Below are 21,802 nucleotides of genomic sequence, written 5' to 3'. Positions count from 1 at the left end.
CATTATCTCGGGATGAAACGCAACGAGGTTTCCGATAACGTTGCTTTTGGATACGACATGTTTCTAAGCCCGTCCTTATATTATAATAACAATTATATTATAAACAATACGATAAATGACAATTGGTAGGTAGAAGATCATACAATCGGTATACCAATTTACCGACATTTTTTTCAACTTGTATAAAACGCAACGCGTGAATAAACTTAACTTTTCAATCCCGCGAATCAGGCGATTCGAATATTGCGTCGATCGTTGGAAAATAATTGTATCACTCAACGTGTTCGTTCAATTACTCTTGAAAAATCCGACTTCAAACGATAAGATGATGCGTTAGAGATGAAAAACTTGTCTGTAACTCGGTTGACAATGCAATAACCCTGACTCTCGATCCGGAAGTAGTTGGGTACCGCCCCACCTGACGTAATGGCTCTACCTACCTGCACAACCGTGTGTGAGTGTGCGTAAGCACAGCGTGTACGTGCGTAACGACGAGCCGAGGAACAAGTGTAAAGTAGACGTTGCCGAAACGCAGACATCCGAAGGCTTATCTCGATTCATGGTTCTCGGATCGGGAAGGGTTAGGAGAGTCTAAACGGCTCTTGCCAACCGGATGACTGTGAAAGTACCAGGTTGAACAAGTCAGAAAAGTGCAATTATTATTATCATCGTCGTCTCGTCGTCGTTTCGACAAGTCGAGAACACGCGAACGGAGCCAGTGGCTCGTTTTACGTTATGCTGCGATATAAACATAAAATACGATCCGGAAAGATTTACGGGAGTTTTCTCAACGATGAAAAAAAATTCTGTCATTCGTCAAGATTTTCGCCCGGTCCTCGATAATCTCTTTCTTTTTATCTTTTCGTGTTGCTGATGTTTTTTATTCTCTTCGTTTAGCTCGCTAAATATCCGAAATTGATTAATCGTGTGCACCTTTGGGCCTTGGATCGATTGGCTTATTGCTCGTGCGGGCAACGTATGAACGGAATCACGCGTTATTATTTTTCCACTTGCGTCACAATTCCAAATTTGCTTTTTGCTGGTTACATGTATTATACCCCGCACGTAACCGACAATACAAATTTTAAATCATCAGACTCGACGATTTCAATGGAAATCTCACGAAGGATTGCATGCGGCCGTAAATCTTCCGCAGAGATAATATATATGTGTGTATATATATATATATATATATACAATTATATATACAATATATGCAATTACAGTATCACCGGATGAATCTGGTAGAGCGAACAATTTTCCATGAGATTCTACGCTTCCTGTAGATTTACGAACGGAGCGATAATATCTCTAATCGTTGTTAACAAAGAACATTTCGCCTCGTAAAAATATTTGAATTATCCTGTTTTTTCTTTTCTTGCTTCTTTTTTTGTTAAATTTATTTATTAATTTCATTCGTTTTCTTTTCAGTTCGAGGTTTCTTTTCCTCTCCCTTTATCGGTGTTTTTTACTTTTTTCTTTTCTTTTTCTCCCAAACTTTCTCAACGAACAACCAGAGCGTGCTGTCGCTATAAGAGCTCTGGTAACGATAAAAATAATCGTTTATACTGCATTTTCTATTACACACGTATAAAAAAGCTGAAGTTTTGCACTGGTGGGATATTTCGATCGACTTCAATTCGATGTTTATAGTCTTTTGTACCTTTCGAAAAAAAAAACATAGATAAAACAGATATCGAACTTTCTCCAGTGCGAACGAACGATCGGGGAAAAACTTTGTCCGTCCGTCCGTCCGTCAGCGGATCGACAACGACTGCAGAGATCGGAGGAAGAAAAAGCCCACTTCTCGACAAGACTTGAACAGTGTGTTTAATTTATTACACCTGTATACCGTTGCACGATCGGCTATAAAGTTGCGGTAGTTGTAAATACTCCGAATGACATATTAATCCAACGAAATCGAATCGAAACGATAGGTTGCGCCTTTGTCGCGTCGAGCATGAAAGGAAGAGCAAAAAATGATAAAAACGGATACTAGAGTCGTAAATTTGATGTGCGTACGAACGAGGATAGAGACATTTCTGATGAAAACGGGAATAGGCAATGACCGATAGCCAAGCGGTCGTCGATGTTTGACCGTCTCTGGCGCTGACGATAATTGGATATATAATCTACGTGTATTAGACTTTTGAAAAAAGCGTCCCTCCGACATGAAGACAACGTGAAATGTGCACAGTCCGTGAAACATTTCGATATTTATAAAAAAAATATTATCTTCTCGTCAAACACCAGACGACCGCGGCCTCGTTGTTGTTCTTGAAAATTGACGCACACCTCGCACACGTATTACCGGAGGTACGAGGTATAATGCTAGCGAAAAGTTGACTGAAAGAAGTAAAGGCGCAGTAATACGTGCAACATTACACCGAGAGTAATTTTTAGTTTCAGTTACCGCTCAGTCCTTGACTATTTTCATTTTTTACCACAATCGAAAGATACAATTCTAGGTACAAAATGAAAATTAGTTTTCATTCCTTAGATATAGTAACCGGAAAGTCTAGTATCCGTTACGATTCTTGCTCATTACGATCACTGTTACTTCATTTTCTTGTAACTGTTGCAAAAATTTAATGCTTGTGCTGCAATAAATTGACGTTAAAGCCTTATTTAACTAAAAAAGTACAATAAACCGAAGAAACTGATTTTGCGTTGCAATTACCGAAAAAGGATCGAGAATAGCGCAAAATGGTTAGGCGTACCTCGTTTTTCGTAATTCCAACGATTTCGAACTGTTTTTTTTTTCAACGAAACCTGTTTTACTCAATTTTTCTAGTTACTATGTAACAAATGAAATTTTTCTCAGTGTATACAATCATCTATCGCGTGCATTCGCAACGCCCAACAATGCACCGATTCGTTCCTTCTGCAATTGAAACGTGTATTCGATGCGCATGCAGAAAAATAGAGGAAAATATCGGCAGTTCGTTAACGGAAAATTTTTCGTCTTCGATTACCGTTAGTTTAAACCTCATTCTCCAGGATTTGTCTCAGCCTCCGGATCACCGTCACCCGTAGCAGCTGTGTGTTATAACAACTAATTCGAATGTGAAAAACTGGATTCGACCGACCGGCCAACCGGCGAAGCGACCATCTTCCGCCGGAGGGGAACCCATCAACGATGATTACGATGATTCGTCGTTGTGACGTCGAGCTTCGGACATTGACGCACGAATCTGCCATCAACGTGTGTGCAACTTCAGCGATGTACGATCGGTAAGTGCGCACTGATAGCGAAAGAATGTCCGGTACATGACTGTTAGAGTATAGTACGGATTTCAACTATAAAAACGTTTCGTTTGACTGTTCTCTCGCACAGTTGATCTTAGTTGAGCTTAGAACGCGTAGAAAAAAAGGCGTTGTTACGCATAGTTGTCGCGAAATTTTATTCCAGGTGTCTACTTTTAACCCATTCGCTTTCTTGTACGTTACATTGATTTCAGTTGTTTTTTTTTTTCAACAATTTTCGCGAGATATCATTGCACGTATGAAATAGGGGTAAAACTTTCCGACAAATCGATGACTGCCGGTATTCATTTGTTATAATTATAATTCTCACATTGCTGGAGAAATGTAAATTTTCAAAAAAGACACAAAAACAAAGTGCTTCTCTGCAAAAAAAAAAAAAAGCATTTTCAGTAAATATTTTCATTTTAAAGTAAACGGGTTAGCTAAATATTTCTCTCTATTGTATTCCTGAAACCTTTTCGGTTTTCGCCGATACGAGTTCACCGAAACCTTATACCGAACAACTCGTTACGGAATGCATTGTCTAGTGTACATTATATCTGGTTTTGATCCCCCCCCCCCCGTGCATTTTGCGCTGGACGCACCTATAAGGTGTGCAAATACGTTGCACTTTTCTCGACATATGACGCCCGTGCACCGAGCTGAGAAAAGAATTTATGATGAATAGAAGAGAATAGAACGAGATCTTTCTCTCGTCACACAAATAGGTGTACCTGTACTATTCATACGGTGCGATGTTTGTCAGAAGACGATTTTTAATTGGATTTCAATTTCACCGGCACGACGTTTTCAGAAATCGTCTAGTCGTATTGAAACTATTTGGAACTTCGTTCCGATATGTTTTAAGATTTATACGAATTACTAATAGTGAATGGGAACATTCGCTTATCGTCTTCGAGGAAATGATCCCCTTAATGGAGGTTATTTTGACCGTGATATCGCGTTAATTATGCTGGCTATTTCCAGACAATTTCTCGGATTATATCTCGTCGAAATCGTGACGATATAGGTTGCCGAAAAATTCCGCTTCTCCAATGATGCGAGTTCCGTAAAAATTGTTAAAGAAATTTCGCCGGCTCGAACTGATTTTTCTCATCAGTTTACATAATAATTTTTTTTTACACACAGCGCTTCAATCTCCCAACATATTCAGCCGGCGTTTATTAAGATAATTTTCTCGGTACGTAATTTCATAGACGTGAATCCAATTTGATTCATAATCGAAAGGCTTATTATTACTCATGGATGTATAATAAATGGCGTCGATAGTCGTATATATATATATGTCGGAATTTCAAGCCTTGTTGTTACCACTAATAAGACTTTCTATAGCTGAAGATTCACGGCGTAAAGTTCAAGGTGTTTAAGTAAAGTTAGATACGTACAACATATTACAATATAATTGACCACAGTGGGCAGATTTATCGACGACACTTTGAAAATGAGGAAGCAAATCGCTATACGCAAGGTATGGATCGTTGTTAGCAACGCGGATGAGAATATAATAGAAGAAGAATGCGAGAGAGACAGAGAGAAAGAGAGAGAGAAACTGCACAAATAAGCGGAGAGATTGAAGAATGTATGTGATATACGGATTGTTGATAGTTCTAGAAAAACGATTGCATAACATCGTCCGCGTTTATACACTCTTAATAGATAATAATATATAGAAGTTACAAAGGACATTTGTACCGATAACCTTGTGTTTCTTATTCTTTTGTTTTCTTTTCATCATATTTTCTTCTTTTCTCTTCTGCACACGTCTTGTATTTTTTATTTCTTTTCTTTTTTTTTTCTTCTTTATTAGTTTTTTTTTTTTTCAATTTTTTTTTCTCCTTCTGACGAACGAGTTTACCTTGAGAAAATTTTTCATTGTTTCTCTCTTCGTTACAACGCTGTCTCCCTGCATTCGTCCTTTTATTTTGGTTTTTGTTGCACGGTGGGGCAGAATTCGGGATTAAAAAGGCTGTACCCAATAAACCGAAGAAGATTTATAAACGTGACACGTGGAAAAGTACTGTTGTTATTATTATTATACAGCCGAGTCGTCAGTCACGCATTGTAATTTTAATTTGGTGAAAAACACCGAACTGACAATCGGACTTTCCGCGATCTCTGTCCTCCCTTTTTCCACTTCGTCATGGTCCAGATCACAAGCTCTGCATTTCACGTTCACAATCATTTCCAGAAATGATCATCGTTCGTGTAACTACGAGCCGGAAACCGGATGGAGTTGTTTTTTTTTGTTTGTCGGTGATTTTTCCGCAGCGGTTGAAAATATTCGGCGTGCATATCGGCTTTTGATGGGAAATCGAGGCGGTCTCACCGACCCCCCTAAACCTCATCTAACGCGGTAGTAAAATTTTCGCGGAAGTGACCAACCGCGTGTTTCCGGCAACTATAATTTCGCAAATTGGACCCGCGTCCGTCGTCGCGTCATCGCCATGCTCGTACGAGGTATACCTCCTGTACGATCGCCCAGATTACCCATGCAATTACGGATACAGATACACCTTTACCTACCGGCGTACTATCGCCGCGTAAAGTCCTGCAGCATGATGCGTATCACTCGCTGAGAAAAATTTCATTTGTTACAGTAACTAGGAAAATTCAGTAAAACGAGTATCGTTAAAAAAACTGTCTGAATATTTATTTATTTATTTATTTATTTGTTTCTTATACGGCCGCAGCCTTTTTGAAGAAGAAAAAAAAGATACATATGCATTACACTTATAAGTAATCAAATCCGATCAATATCCGCTGTTACAACCAATTTTAACCTTGATAAAAGAATGAACCAAAACTTAAGATTAAGAATCTCAAAACTTTGATTTCAATAACGACGCCACACGACGAACGCTTAACGAAAAATCATACAAGTCGGGCAAAATGAAAGAACAATTATTGTACAGAGTACAGATACGAAAGACGGGCTCACAGTCGAAAAAGCGAGCACGTCCCACTCTAGGGTAGAAAAGGTCAGGACTCCGAGTCGCGTAAGTTTGAGACCGAGTAGGTATGAGCCCTCGCAACTCAACAGATAGAATATTCCCGGACGTAACCTTAAAAAGGAACAGCAAGTCAACAATCTCCATAGGTGAGAGGATGGAAGGAACACTAAATTTAGCAGCAACTCGATGGTAGTCGTGATCAAACTTATGCATCGGGGACAAGGCCTTAGCTGACATATAACGCAGAGCTCTGTGCTGAAGACGTTCCATCACATAAATGCCATTTTTGTAGTCAGGGCGCCAAACTGTGGAGCCGTACATTAGGACAGATTTATCGAGTCATATACAGCTAACGGATGGTTTCCCAGTCCTTAAAACATAGTGTGTTGCGAATAATAAAAAACCACAACTTTTCGGCCCTACGTATGATCTTAGCAATATGAGGTGCAAAAGGCAGACCAGAATCAAATAGGATCCCAAGATCCTTAATTGAATCAACCCGTGAACAAAGATGAGAGCCACCTAGTGTGTACTCATGAACAATATAAGAGCCTCGGGCTAAGGACATTGATTTACATTTACTAAGGTTTAGCCCTAATTTATTCATATTGCACCAGCTCATTATTGCACTAAGATCGTCTTGCAGCTTGATGGAGTCAGATAGGTTACAAGTTTTCATAAAAAGTTTAATGTCATCGGCGAATGAAAGGATATTGCTAGACAAAGAGGTAAAAACTATATCGTTTATGAATAATAAGAACAGAAGTGGCCCCAAATGGGAGCCCTGTGGAACCCCAGCAGAGGCAGAGAATTCTCTGGAAAGAGCCCCAGAGATCTTTACCTTGAGTTTTCTATTCAACAAATACTATACGAATATTGTTGGAATTATGAAAAACAAGGTACGCCTAACCATTTTGCGTTATTGTCGATCCTTTTTTGGCAATTGCAACGCAAAATCAGTTTGTGAGGTTTACTGCACTTTTTTAGTTAAACAAGGCTTTAACGTCAATTTATTGTTGCACAAGCGTTAATTTTCGGCAACAGTTACGAGAAAATATAGCAACAGTGATCGTAATGAGAAAGAATCGTAACGGATACTAGACTTTCCGGTTACTATATCTAAGTAACGAAAACTAATTTTCATTTTGTATCTGGAACTATGTTTTTCGATTGTGGTAGAAAATGAAAATAGTTAAGGACTGAGCGGTAACCGAAACTAAAAATATCTCTCGGTGCTTGATTTTACAACTTATTCCTTATGGCTAGAGACCGGAGTTCATTATAGAAGTGGAAACGGAAGGGGGTCGTTTATTTACTCATAGTTTACTTACCTATAGTTTATATCTTTGCACTGTCGACCCATATTAACCCCGTTTATACGTAATTATTCAATAAAACCAAAAGTAGCTTGAAGTTCGACACATCAATTATTCATGATGATTTCCGTTACCATTTTTGCCCGCATGTAAAGGATCGCTGTGTTAATCAATCTCGATATCACAATTAATCTAACATGTGAGTTTTCAACCTCTGTAAAATGAAAAAATGTCCGTACCGCAGGGCAAGACGATGCTGGAACGAATGGAATAGTTCTACAAAAAAGTGATCAATTTTGGATGCAATGCAAGCGGGTAAAGTATTTTGTAGACGTATAAGATACGCGGAAAGTTCGAGGCAATGAAGCACTGACTCAATGATAATCTTCGAAACTTTTTACTTTCATTTCATTCGAGTCTTCGCCTGCCAACAATGTCCAGTTCGTAGATGTGTTTCGTTACTTCTCCCAGATATGGAAACTCCATGCTCGGCATACATAAAGTAGGTACGAATCACTCCGTACTGACCATACTTAAGTCGCCGGCGGTTCTACAAAAACCAGACTAGATATTATATCTGGTATACCTTGTACCTAATGATAAAGCATATTCTCGGAATTAATTGGTGCAGCTGATAGGCGTTAATTTGGGTAGGAAAATAAACGCCCGGATATAAACACGACGATTAAGTCAGATTACACCGATACCTGCTGAAAGATGTTGCTTACTTACTGACCGAAAAATAGAACACGAAGAACTTTGGATGTGAAAACCTTTCCAACTTGAAAGAAATCAGTTTCGGGAGTATGCATAAATTCTTGACGCAATTCTTGATCGGCCTGAATTCAAGCGTCGCGAAATCGTTTTCAGAAACTCGTCTGCATCATTGATAATAAAGGCGTTAATTCGACGCTGCAGAGGTCGGAAGGACGAAGGTCCTGCAGTTAGGTTTAGTACAATATTATATCGGGATCACAGGGTCGTCATCGATTAAACAAACCCCTCCCCGTCCTCTCGCTGCAGGGGGAATGTTATTCGTCAAAGCTGCGGCCGCTGATGCAGTCGGCGTTTTATGGGGGTTCGGTTGGGAAAATATTGGGGGCGGTTTGTGGACATCGGACGCGTAATGTGCACCCTGCGTGGTGTCGATTCTCACGCAGGTGGGTTTGTGACCGCCCCTGATCGAGGGTCAGGTGTCAAATCCCAAACATGCGAATATTGCGTTCACCGCGTCGCTTCATCTCCAGCTGTAGAAAGGTATAAAACGTTTAAATTATACAGGCGAGGCTGTGGGTATATTTTACTGTTAAGTGTTGGACTGACTGTTTCTTTTCTCGGATATTTTACGTCCAGAGTCTTGAACTCTGCGATTAATTTTTGAAAAAAAAAAAAAAAAGATTTTCTGCATCGAGGACTATAACATTCTTCGATTTTTCACTTTTCACGACATTCCAGCGATAAAACTTCTCCTCTGGTTTCATGCATACACGGTTTGGTATACAATGGATACTGAAACGTCGACTGTAACCGTATATATGTACAATAAACGATTTAGAACGTAAGCTAATTTCTAATTTGGGAAACCGCGAAATTTGATCGTTCCAATTATTTGTCACGATTATCAATGTGTGATAAAATTGCATTTGGGATCGCTGTATATGTATATAACATACAACATACGTTTTATCATCATCGAAACAGGTCGCAACGTCGCGGGAAAATAAAATATACACAGGTGTAAAGCTACACGGTATACCTACGTGATACCTACCTGTTCAGTCAAAATAAATAAAAGTATGCGTTGCGTATGCCAAAAAAGAGGGCAAAAACGCGTTCGATGCTAAAGAAAATAAAACGATACGTCAACGCGACTTGAAGGGTGATAAATTTCTATGATATAAGAGGAGCACAGCACCGATGCACGTGTTTTATATTATACCTATAAACTCTGTTATATAGTAACTATACTCACAATAATTGTGTAGATATGCGTGCCTCCGTCTATGTACGTACGTACATCTATGTGTAAATTTTCTTCTTCTCCTACTTTCGCTTCTTTTTCTTCATCGTTTATTCGTCTTAGCTTTTGGTACAGGGGCTGGGGGCGGGGGGGGGGGGGGCGAAGTTTGTATAACTAGCAGGAAGTAATCGTTGGCGCATGTCTCGCGGATTCCGATCGTGATATCGTATCACTGGAGGGACGGACGCCTTCTTGGAGGAGAAGGAGAGGCGGGTTTACGTTCAGGAGGGTGGCCAACAGCCAGTAAGGCTTCAAGGGTGGATTTAGACGCGGTCCTCGCATGCGCCTCGCGATTCGAATCGGCCATTTTGAACCTACCCCTCGGGGCTATTATTGCGACTCGAATGATCGCCGATAAGTAATATGCGAGCTTCTCCGAGAGCGCGGGGTTTTTGTATAAATACACGTGTGTGTGTGTGTGAGGCACGTATATCATATCTTTAACTCATGTACACGAACACACAGACACACGCACACACGTGTCCCGTGCAATCGCGATAATGTTGTTTGTTATTATTTATGAGGTAGGGATGATCGCCGGTTGTTTTTATCTGAAATGCATCATAGCTCGACGGCGACTCGATATATCTTTGAGCCACGATATTGCTATTTCGCATTTTAAATAATATACAACGTATTGTACAAGATTTAAATCCCGTTTGCAGATGCAGGACGGATGAATTCAAAACAACACATCGCAGCTGTGTTAAATATCTTTGCATCATCGATAATGGGCTAAAGTTTTATACTCAATAATTGCTTTCCGGATTTTTTATCTAACAATCTTCTTTTTCGCCCGTATTTATTATCGTCGTTACAACACCTTGTATTTACCTGCGTCTCGCGATCAGCGACGCGCGAACAGTTCAGTCAACGGTCATAGACGTATTGTGCGTTTTACGTGATTGAGACGGTATTCGATGATTTATCTTAAAATCATCATCGGGGGTCGTCGGGACGCTTGTATAATCGAACATAGTTTCGTAGATACAGTTTTGCAGAGACTCGTCGCTCCAAAGTCTCTCAAACAAACGCACCAAAGTTTGCTGAAACAATCAAATATCCTTTTCACACCATCTCTACCACCGACCGTTCGCTAATTTCTTTAAAAATTATCCGCGTACATCGCAACTTGCAGCGTTCCAGAGTTCCTGTTCCACTTCTCCGACGCCCATATCGTCGGTATTTGGTACGGATGAACATGTAAGTTCGCTATTTTAACAACTGCATGTCTAATGTTCAAGTACGCGGTATACATATATTACTTCTGATAAAAATCTAGCATCTCACAGCCAGTTTAACGCATAATATTACATATGACATACATAATGATGTCACTGCAAAGAAGAAGATTCGCCCAGAGATGCAGGCTAGATGAATTGCAGTCAATACGTAGTGATACGCGTTGTTTTTTTTTTTTTTTTTGCATTACATATTTTCGATTTCAGACGCGGCAGAACTGGATGGACGATTGTCGACTTCGATGTTTACTTTGACACTTGAGCTTCTTCTCTCCTCGTCATCGTTTACGAGACGTTCGTAATTACTTTCGTAACTTACGATTTCCTGTACGTCTAACGCCATGCGTACGCGAATGTTATTCGAGGGCCGTTGACGACTCGCTTCGTCAAGGATAATAACACCGGTTATAATAGGCAGGAATCGGTATCCTTGAGCTTACGCCATCGATGCCGGTAGAAATGCGCCCCTAATTCCCTGATCACTGACGACGCATAAAAAGAACGATTTATAATTCTCCACGAATATTTCCGACGTTCAACTTTGGCCGGCCTGTAGTTCCTTCTTTTCGTGCCACGAGCACGAAACAATTATTATTATACGCATGTAATACGCTTGCTGCGACTTTAGTCGCTAAACATCATCCAGCGGAGTTAGAAAGTTGGAGGTATTTACCTACAACGAATGATGAGGTACGCGTATATAATACGGTGGCGTGCATAGCGGTTTTATTCGCCGTGCATTTTCTCGCAATTTGACGGCATAGAAAAATTTCAATTTTGGTCCTCGTTCGTTAAGTTAGGAATCTCGCTAACGATTCGCAAGTGAAAACAAAAGCAATAACGGACGCGCGCGCAAACGCGTTTGTTTCACCTCATGATCAAATCTCACCCCCAACCACGCTGTCTTAACGTGAACATTTTAGTACGATCAATTAGCTGCTGGGTTGTCCCAGCTGGGTACAGACACGTCGGAACTGTGTGCGTTGAAATTATCCAATTTCGGTGCTGCACTGCGGTACTAACTGGATAATGTGGGTTACATGGTGTGGTTATCGCCGGTGTAAGTACAGACAATGTAACAACTTCTTTACACCAAAGTTTATAGGCGAAAGAAAATCACGGCGGGGTCGCTTTCCCGTTGGGTTTAACGGCGATAAATATATCGTTGCTGTTTTGTTTTTTCACAGCGCGATCTTCTTTTTTCTTTTTCAACGTCGATACGATCCAACGGAATGACAATTGAACGTGGTAATTACGCAGGCTCCGTATGATTAGGCGATTTGAAACTACTGTACTTGAATTTATGGGCCGGTAGCTGAAAGCCGTGGTGTAACAATCGTGGTAAAATTACCTATTCTGTTGTAACACGGCGCTCGAGGCAGAAAGGCAGGTATGTACAATGTGTGAAAGAAAACCGGGAGCCTAGATTCGTGCGCATTTACCGCATATACACTGTAATATAGATAGACGGTAATGCGAATATAATGAATACGGTTATAATAACATCGAAGAGTACCTATACGTAGGTATCGCATTCACGCGGCTTGTACACTCTACACCATTGGCGAGAATGAGTATTTCGACGACGCGAAAGAACAGTTGGATCTGAATAAGGTCAATGTACGCACATATCGCCTTCTTTGGCACCCACACCGTAAACGGAATCGCGAAGGAGCAGGAAAGGCGGATAATGAGAACGGAACAACGAAATCGAGACGCGGAGTATAATATTTTCAAACCACACGCAATATCGTCGAAAGCGCGACGCTCTCGAGTGGTTTTCGAATTTAGCGACGGAGAGAAGAAGCAAACGGCGGTCCGCGCAGGCCCCGCGATCACTTACCAAGAATCGCCTGGAGGGTCTGCTCGTCCCCGATGACGTCCATGCCTCCTGCGATCGGGCCCCAGCTCGCGTTCGAGGTTCACCAGGCCCCATTTTGCCTCGTCGCGACGACGTCCGCTGCGTTCCACATCTTTGTCGAGTCCCCAGATTCCCTCGAAACTGGCACACTGTTTCACTACCAACGTTGCGCGATGTGGACGCGAAGCGCCGCGGGAAAAACCATTATAATACGTCACCTCTCGGGCCCAAAAAGGGTCGGAATACGGGAAACAATAACCGCGGCGACAACAATAACAGCGGAGAGAATGAATGAAAAGGTAAACGTTGCAGCAGCGCGCGCGACTTATCCCAACACGGGCCAAAACTAAAGCCTCCTGCGGCAAACACACTTGTCCGTCACCGCCGAGTCACGTGACCTCGGAAGTTTATTTGGATGGTCATGTGCGTGTCGATCTTCGCTCGAACGCAGGGAATAAACCTTCTTCGCTTCTCGATCCCACACTAGTTCACTTGCGGAAGCCCGTGTGTCGAATAAAAAATGCTAGTTGGAACAGCAACTGGTTAGATGTCATCAGCATGTGTGCAGGGAACTCTTTAATCGGTCGGATCGCATTCTCACCGGTCGCTACCTACGGTGAAAGAAATCTTTGCCTGGATGGTGGGGCTGTCGAGCAAGTATGAGAAATGAAAAAAATCGTACACATCATCGGGCTCGCGATCAATTTTTTCACCTTACCATCGCGTTTCTTCTTTACCGATTAAGCGTACAGTCTCACCGGTCTCGGTATATTTGAAGAAAAGAACTGTTGTTTCGGTTATCGGTGTTTCTATTTTTCGTCAATACCTTTTGAATAACAATTTGATGGTAACCCGTAACACATTTACAGAGAAAGATAACTTATCGACCGAATGTTATGATGCATAGAAAAAGAAACAAGGAGTACGACGGATTTATCCGCGGAGGGAAAGAGTTTATTGCAAATTATAAGCAGCAAACTCTAGCTCATAAATTTTATCTTCAAATTATTTTATTCTTCTCAAAGATACGAATTCAAACTTCCGCCTGTCGCGTTGAGAACTGGCAACTTGGTTTACACTAATCCGTCACTGCGCATGCGCAGATTTTTCAGGCCTGCCGTGTTCGAGGTCCCAGCATCACTTGCGGTAGAACATCGCGGTGTTTAAAATCTTGTTATTCGCGGTGAATGTAACGTGTGATCCGTTGACTGAAGAATATTCATGTGTGATATGATGAGTGCTTTTCTATCGAAATAGTCGGTAACTAAAGTTTGTGCAGTGAATAATTGGTGCAGTGAAAAACGAGTTATTGTGGCTGCAGGAAATCACAAATATCGCGACAAAGATGTGTTTGTCGTATTTACATAACTTTAATATTCGAGAATTTATTCGCCTACGATGGTAGTTGATTTTATGTGATTTTCCGGCGTAAGATTATCGAGTTCTGTCGAAAACATTCGTGACCTACTAGCCAGTTTTTTCAAGGCTCTCGGACCGGTACGAAGTGTGATACAATTCATTCAAGGTCGAGGCCCACATCTGCAGTACAGATCGTAAACAACCCTTGTGTATCACCGGCGCTGTAAGTTCTCGGAATTTTGTACTTGCATGTCTGCGTTCCTCACATTTATTTTCAGCGACGGATTAACCTTAAGTGTCGTTCCATGACTTATTAAAATTGCTTGAAAGTTTTTGGAAGTTTGTGAAATTTGGGTTTTAGTACAAGTAGAGTTTAATTATAGGGCGCTTACAAACGAATGAAACAACGCGGCATGTGCGCCTCGATTGTTTTCATTTACTCAAATATTAGTTGGTTAGCCAAATACGCCAGTTATAGTGAATGCTGAAGATTACATTGTAATCAAGCGCATGTGATACAAATAATATTAAGAAATGATCTGATGCATCATAATATAATTTAATTATATTGGGCAATTTCATTCGGTATTTGATTGTGGAATTAATATCATATTCTCTATATTGCTAGTTCATCGTGAAACTTCTGAAATGTATTGTGCAAAGCTATCGTTCAATGGCCCGATTGGGCTAAATGTTCCACAAAATGTTTCGATAAGATGGGACGCTGTGCTTGGAAATATCACAAGTACCCATATTTTCCCTCTCTTTGTCAAATATTGTTGTTCAAGGCATTTATCGAGGATTACGGGAATAATGAATGCCTCAATAAATAACGAGGAATCTCAATGAGATCAATCAAGGACTTTATACATAAATTGATGATTTTCGCATTTTACCAAGTTTATTGAAATCGCCATAATTTTTTAATCCAACAACAATAATATAGAACTGAATATGTCGCTAATAGTAACTTTCCACAAAATACCACGGGTAGCAATTTGTTAGAAAGCACTTGTAGGTTTTGATCGAGGTTTTCTGTATCAGACTATTGATACGACATTGGTCCTACAATTTTTCATTATTGATCACTTCGTGTACATTTGGTATTTGGGTTTCAAATTTGTTCACCAATTATCAAATAAAACATGTTTGATAGACCCAATACGTGTATTATATCGTAGTACACATAACAGTATAGTACAGTACTTGGTACGTTCAATGTCGTCGCCATAGAGATACCAGCATAAACAATAGAAGCCTGACATTGAAGCAGTTAGACAGACTTTGTGCTTTGATCAGCTCTGCAAAATTTGATCAATGCATGGGCGATTGTTGCAAAAATATTCTTGCGACATTCTTTTTGTTTCTCTAATTGATTGAATAAAGTATTCCACCTATGTGGTAAATAACAAATCATATATAATCATGCCTCTCGCGGAGCAATTATATTGCACTCAGCAAATAAACATTCCGCCAACGTTACCGACCATCTTAAAACAATTTTGCAAAGCTGCGATACGCACACAGCCTTACGATTTACTAAAGTGGTCCAGCACGTACTTTCGAGCCTTAGCCGATGGCGAAGAGCCACCGATCAAGCTGAGGCTAGAATACCCGCCACCTAGTACCGAATCTGGACTGACTCTAGGATTTTTAAAAGTTTTGCTTCGCCAATTCGGAGGTACATCATTTTCATATTTCTGATAAAGTACTTGTCTCATTTTATCATTGAAAAATCTTTTTATCCACGATCTCAGATTACAATAAAAGCTTGACCATCGAGTCGATTACTCGGCGTTGGGATGGACTTTGCTTGGATCATAAAGATCTGGAATTAATTATGTCTGTCGGAGAATTTCACAACAAGTGTCAGGTGAAAAAATTTCTTAGTATCGGCGTCGGGCTCCTGGGAAATAGTTTGCACGAAACTATGATAATGATTTGTGAACTGTTTACACATGAGCCAGAAGGGGGCTCAGCAATGATACCGCTAAAATTGTTCATGGAAATTTATAGGTAAAACATAACAAATTGTTTTACTGCAAAGGTCTTAAGTGCTCAGCTAGTTACAATATGGACTCGTAATCATCTACAAAAATTCGTTGTTCCATTATTTCAGTTATCTCGCTGCTCTACAGTGCGATGGCGCGGATGAAATTTCTTTCAATGTACATTCGTCAGAAATAATGAAACAGGGTAAGTTGATTAACGGTCGCCCTGATTAGTTTGATCATTTCTTTGTTGGTTAATTATGGCACGATGGAGTGCTGATGAATTTATTCCTCAATCACATTGACAATGTAGACAATAAAAGCTCCTCGATAGAATCCCGCCATAAGGATAGCGAAGACGATTCCGGTAAGAGTGATATAGCTGCCCCGGTTGTTTTGGAGAAATTAGAAACAAAATCGGATTTGAAACCAAAAGAAGGAAAACGTAAACCTTCGTTATCACGGCATCTGAAAGTACCAGGCCAGTATACTTCTTCATCAGAATGTAATTTGGTTTAGAAAAACTGGGAATATTTTGTCATATCTTAGGGAAATCATTTAATCTTTATTCGCTCTAGGTATCGGACCTTATTTGACATCAGAGCATGTAGCAACTGTGAGTATATGGTTGAGCGAATGTGCCAGACTCCAAGAAGGTATGGTAGGTCCGCGAAATCTTCGCCACTTTCAATGTCCGTCTCTCGATTATCCTGAACTGCAGCCAAAAAAATAAATCCTTGCCAATTGTCATAATTCATAAGCCTGCCCACGCATCGGTGAATATCCTAACTACACGATCTACTTTCGGTTACGAATTGAATGAGACTTTTAGTTTGTTGGTCGAAATTCTCTTTTCGTAGGTAATGAGTAGGGAATTGTCTGAGCTGCGTAGGTATTATAATTTCAGCCTCGTTTGAAACGGGCTTGAATTACTACATGATAGTTCGACCATTTTTCTTGAGGAATCGCGAAACGATCTGAAAGATGATTTGCATTGTTATTCAAATGAATTTTATTCAGATATCTATACAATTTCATTTATTGTACGACGTACCCACGCAAAAAGTAAATATTGGGTAAAAGAAAAAATATATTACACACCATATGACTAACTCTTAGAAAAATGTCGAGTTATACTATCGAGCTTCAACTGTTCTGTACATACGTATAATGAGCAATTTTTGCAGTAATTCATTGTTTGTAAATCTAGTGGTTAAATATCATCCATAGCATAGATATACATTGTGTAGGTCTAAATAACTTATGCCACTAAATATCACTGATAAACCAGTTTAATTTGATAGGAAAGTTTATTCTTTCATCTGGAGTAATATAAAGTTTGCTCATTCATTTGTTTTAGAGTATTTACGGTGTCACTTGATATGGGTACTTTATATCAGTAATTAAAAACCAGCTGTCTCTTCAGGACAAATAAATCAAAGCTTTGATGCTTGAAAAATCTTTGATTGCAAGTCGTACTTAATTTTTTACTTAATTATAAACTAATAAAGGCACCAAAATAATATTCTACGTAATTCAATCGATATTCTTGCTATGCCAATCTTTTGTAAATAATACTCTCAATTGTAATATCGAAAAAAATTCATGGATAGGAACTGCTTACAAAGACTCAACTAAAAGCGTGTACATAAAATATATACTGATTTACTGTAGGACTGGTGATTTCTTTAGATATTTCTAATCTGACTCCCACGCATTCTTGCTATATGAAGAAGGTAACTTACTGCACTTTGTGCTGCTATGTTAATAAGTATACGTGAATGATATCTATTTGACTAGTAATGATAAAAATTACGCGCGATACGCCTGATGTACACACTTGTATAAATACAAAATTACAATACATTATTATACATGTGTCTGTATAATTCGTTTCAACTGAGCCTCATTTAGACAATCGTTTTTATACCTGGGGATACGTATCATGTACGAATGTTACGGTCTTGAGAATACGGTGATATGATAAATTGGATACAAATAAAAAAATTGTGTTTCCGAACAATTCTCAAAAAAAAAATATACGTAGATAAAAGTTTTCTAACAATACCGTTTTACACAAGAAGTATCGACGTTGATCGAAAGCGTAACAACCTTCTTGCTTGATGGTAAAACAAATTATAGACTGTTAAAACTAGCAATAAAGTCAAAAAACAGAGTAGCAGATTTCTAGCTTTAGTTCGACGTTCTCTCCATTCTACAAGTTCATGGCGATGAGAAAAACGATTACGATATTGAGCAGGTAATTCAAAGCTACTTCTCAAAGGATACAGTGAGCGATAAAAATCTCCAAGTAAAGCTTTAACCACTTCGTTTTCCGGCTGTCGAGCTGAATCCATATTGTCATTTAGGCACACAAATTTTCTGAAATAACCGTGTGATTTTATGATTAATAATCTTCGTTATTCAAGTTTCAAAAAAAATGAAGAAAAGTACATACTTGCATAGAATAATATTTGAAAACTTACTTGGGTTCCTTTCGAAGTTCATCCAGAAATTGGACGGTCACTGAAATGTTACTAGTCAACATTTTAAAAACCTCACTCCTATCGCCTTTGAAGTGCTCATGTTTATAGCGCTTTCTTGTGCCGAACTTGGCAAGAAGTTTTTTAGCGATCGAGTCGCATTTAGCGATTAACTTTTTCGTGACGACTGGCTGAAAATCATAGTTGTGGTACATTGCGTGAAAGTTATGGAGATACGTAAGAGTTTTTATTTTGGAGGATATTTAGTTGGCAATAATTGAAGATTAAGAGTCTGCTTACAAGAGTCGAGTCGAGATATCTTTCTCCGGGTGGTGGTTGTGGAGCATTCGAAACGTCTATGTATTTTGAACAATTCGAAATTTGATTTTCAAACTCCATAACCAAACCGTAGTCCAACGGCAATGGATATATCCGTGATAGGAGGGTTCTGATTTCTCGATCAGACCAGGTTCTGCAATGAGAGTAAAAACATTATTTTCATTTTATCGTTATCGCTGTCCAAGAATTAAGAAATAAACTTTCATGCAGAAAAACATCTAATTTTTATTACCCCGATTTATCTGTGTCGTACATATCGAATATTGTTTCGATAGAGACATTGAATTTTTCACTTGTGAGGAAGTAAAAGTAGGAAAACGCGAACTGCATATCTTCCCGGTCTCTCACTCTGTGATTAGAGGTTTTTTTGAATTCCTTATCAAATTTCACTTGCATATCTTGAATGATGAACTTATCGAATAAATGAGGCATGTGCGCCGGCACTCTCCGCCTTTCGAAACCATACACCGAATTATATATTCTATTTACATATAACAAGGATTCGGCGTATGTATCCAACTTCCTCGATTTGTGTTTCCATTGCATTGCTTGGGTGTCACTATCCTCGTATTCAGTTTCGGACTCCATGTTTCTGTTTTGATAAGACTTATTTGAATTATTGAAATGAACCAAATTTATTATATTGTCGTTCAGGTAACGTTGTAATTGGTTTCGTCTCTCCAATCGATTCAAATTTTTGGTTGAGCTTATATTTACATGACTAGAGTTTTTTGGTGCAATTCTATCAGTTGCTGTGCTCATGTTTCCAATATTTCCTGACAAAAGCCTACGTAGATTTATTCTGTCAACATATCGGGCTGATTGCAATGGCCCAGAACCAACAGTTTCTAAACTCATCATAGAGTTAGTCGTTAAATTTGAACTTTCTATACGTGCTTTGGTAGTAGAATGTGACACAGGAAATACAGTTCTGCTCGAAGACTCAATTAATCTTCTTTCATTACTCTTTGGTTTATACAGTCTTTGTGTGAGCACATTTTTTGGGTCACTTAAAGCCTCATTGCTAGTGAATAAATGTTCATGGTTACTTTTTAACATTTCTGCCTTATTATTTTCTACATTGTAATCATAGTACTTCAGAGATCTAGTCATCGTTCTGTTCACCAAGATTTCACCTGGTTCGTTACTTCTCCTCTTTAAAATATTTAAAATTTTAACAGCATCTCTATTTCTTATCTGATTTTCTGGTAGAAATTTATAAGGGTAGTCGTTCCCTTCATCCATCTGTTCGCTCTCAGTTGGCGTAAGAGATGGTTCACAATCGCCACCTGTTACAACAATCATTGAAATTCAATTTTATCTCTTTAATGTGTACACAAAATTTTTTTGGAAAAAGGCAGTCAGAGTTTCCTTTCTTTTTGTTCGATAATCACATATTTAAAGTTATAAAATAAAACATACCGTCAAATTCACACATTGTTGTATTACACGCCGGATCGCATGCTCCATCACCTACCCAAGCCCAGGGGCAAATATCCGAACAATCTGGAACCCACCAGGCGAGATAGACCTTCTGTCCACCTGCCTTGGTCACAAAGTCTTCGGGCCAAACGTCAGCACCAAGTAAAACGTCATCGTTGAAGTACAAAAATTTGTCGGACAGTCCAGGAATTCTTTAAAGGGAAAAAAGTAACAAAGTGAATAATGTCTTGGGAAACTTTTTTCATTTCTGTTGTTAAATACCTATGAATATGGCTTTCGATAGCTGGACTAGAGAAGGTCGGTAAATCGTCACGGTTTACAAATATATCTTCGTGGGCAATTAGGGTGAGTCTTGGATTATCCATGTCTAGCCAGCTCGGTATTTGGCCGTTGGTAACGACGTAGACGTGCCGCACCCACGGAGCATACATCTCTAAAGATCTGAGAGAATATCGTAGTTCATCTTTGTCGTCGAACCGCGACGTTGCTATGTTGACATCTGTCACTGGGACATATTTTTCAAGGTTTTTAAGAAATGTCGGATCTGAGCCGTTCACCCACGTGTAAACAACGTCAATGGGAACGTGCTGGCATAACTTCTTTTGAAACGACGTGCCGAGTATATTGTCATTGAACGAGTGAAATACCGCTTCGTACTTTTCTTTACTCCATTCCAGCCAGACCTAAATAGCGTTTCATGAGACGAAGTTAATAATAGAGGGGCTGAAAATCTTTCCTCATCAAATATCATGTCTAACATTTTATCCCTCATTGTAAAATACACATATCTTATAAAAAAAATAAAAAATTAAGTGATGCGGAATATCTTACGAGACATGTTTGACTGGATTAAATAGCGTGACTGTACTCTGAATAGCATGTGTGAAATTTTTTCGTCGTAAATAGTTCTGGTATTAAAATTGAGTGGATAGAGAGACAGACATATGGTGAATAAATAAACATTTGGTAATAATTTTCTAACCTCTCCGAAGTGTACGATGCCGATGAAAATACAGGTGAATGCGACTAAAATAACGAGGAGTGAATATTTATTGGATAGGAGGTCATAACACCGCCTCTGCACTAATTTCCATGTGCTCATTATATTTATGGAATCCCAATATTCGCGAGCATTGCTTTTTCAATAGAAAAATACGCAAAGTACCGTTCATCGGCCGCTGCACGTCATTCTTGAATGAGAACAAATTGACAAGTGCAGGGGTTCTCATTCTGTGAACTATGAAACGTTTCAGAACATACGTTTGTCTTTCAAACGTATTTGCCTGATAAATTTGAAATACTTAAATTGGTATTATTTTATTACTGTAATTGAACGGTTTTTGAATTTTACTTTCTCCGATGCAGCAAACCTTTGATAACAACGACATATCGCCGATAAATGACTTCGATTTCCACCCGTGTGTGAAATTTGAAGGATTTGCCGACTCGGCTGTGTAAAACGCCCGTTCAGTAGACAACCGGTGATATATCAACGACTTTTGCGTGCATGCCAACAGGCGTTTTTATCTTT

At 39.4% G+C, this 21,802-nt stretch overlaps 3 protein-coding genes across 6 annotated transcripts in view; 1 reads left to right on the top strand and 2 right to left on the bottom strand.

Annotated features, from left to right (window-relative positions):
- The window catches only part of LOC107220983 (myelin regulatory factor-like protein), a 50,710-nt gene extending 37,517 nt beyond the window's left edge, over positions 1-13,193 (bottom strand). The window contains exon 1 of the mRNA XM_046737534.1: positions 12,639-13,193. Within this exon, the coding sequence (XP_046593490.1) occupies positions 12,639-12,681 (43 nt within the window). The 5' untranslated portion in view covers positions 12,682-13,193. The remainder of the gene's footprint in view (positions 1-12,638) is intronic.
- A 1,920-nt stretch (positions 13,194-15,113) lies between these two features.
- On the top strand, positions 15,114-18,048 carry LOC107220979 (ropporin-1-like protein). Of its 2 annotated transcripts, none has more exons than XM_046736432.1 (5): positions 15,114-15,696; positions 15,773-16,031; positions 16,135-16,211; positions 16,341-16,487; positions 16,585-18,048. In XM_046736432.1, exons 1-5 carry the CDS (start codon positions 15,441-15,443, stop codon positions 16,737-16,739), a joined length of 894 nt encoding a protein of 297 aa, XP_046592388.1. In that variant the 5' UTR covers positions 15,114-15,440; the 3' UTR covers positions 16,740-18,048. The 2 variants fall into 2 exon arrangements, with proteins under 2 accessions (XP_046592388.1, XP_015515290.1); XM_015659804.2 differs by having other exon boundaries at positions 15,116-15,696; positions 16,320-16,487.
- On the bottom strand, positions 17,196-21,458 carry LOC107220975 (N-acetylglucosamine-1-phosphotransferase subunits alpha/beta). Of its 3 annotated transcripts, none has more exons than XM_015659799.2 (7): positions 21,254-21,458; positions 20,533-20,954; positions 20,251-20,462; positions 19,061-20,117; positions 18,790-18,961; positions 18,493-18,680; positions 17,196-18,388 (listed from the first exon to the last, which is right to left on the bottom strand). In XM_015659799.2, the coding sequence occupies exons 1-7, from the start codon at positions 21,371-21,373 to the stop codon at positions 18,079-18,081; spliced, it is 2,481 nt and encodes an 826-aa protein (XP_015515285.2). In that variant the 5' UTR covers positions 21,374-21,458; the 3' UTR covers positions 17,196-18,078. The 3 variants fall into 3 exon arrangements, with proteins under 3 accessions (XP_015515285.2, XP_046592382.1, XP_046592381.1); XM_046736426.1 differs by having other exon boundaries at positions 20,533-20,776; positions 21,254-21,364; XM_046736425.1 differs by having other exon boundaries at positions 18,299-18,388; positions 18,489-18,680.
- Positions 21,459-21,802: the final 344 nt, after the last annotated feature.

This window comes from Neodiprion lecontei, chromosome 4 (assembly GCF_021901455.1).
Source record: "Neodiprion lecontei isolate iyNeoLeco1 chromosome 4, iyNeoLeco1.1, whole genome shotgun sequence".
Taxonomy (NCBI): Eukaryota; Metazoa; Arthropoda; class Insecta; order Hymenoptera; family Diprionidae; genus Neodiprion; species Neodiprion lecontei.
The sequence above is the reverse complement of the archived record's forward strand: the minus strand, read 5'-3'. Positions and strand labels throughout refer to the sequence as shown.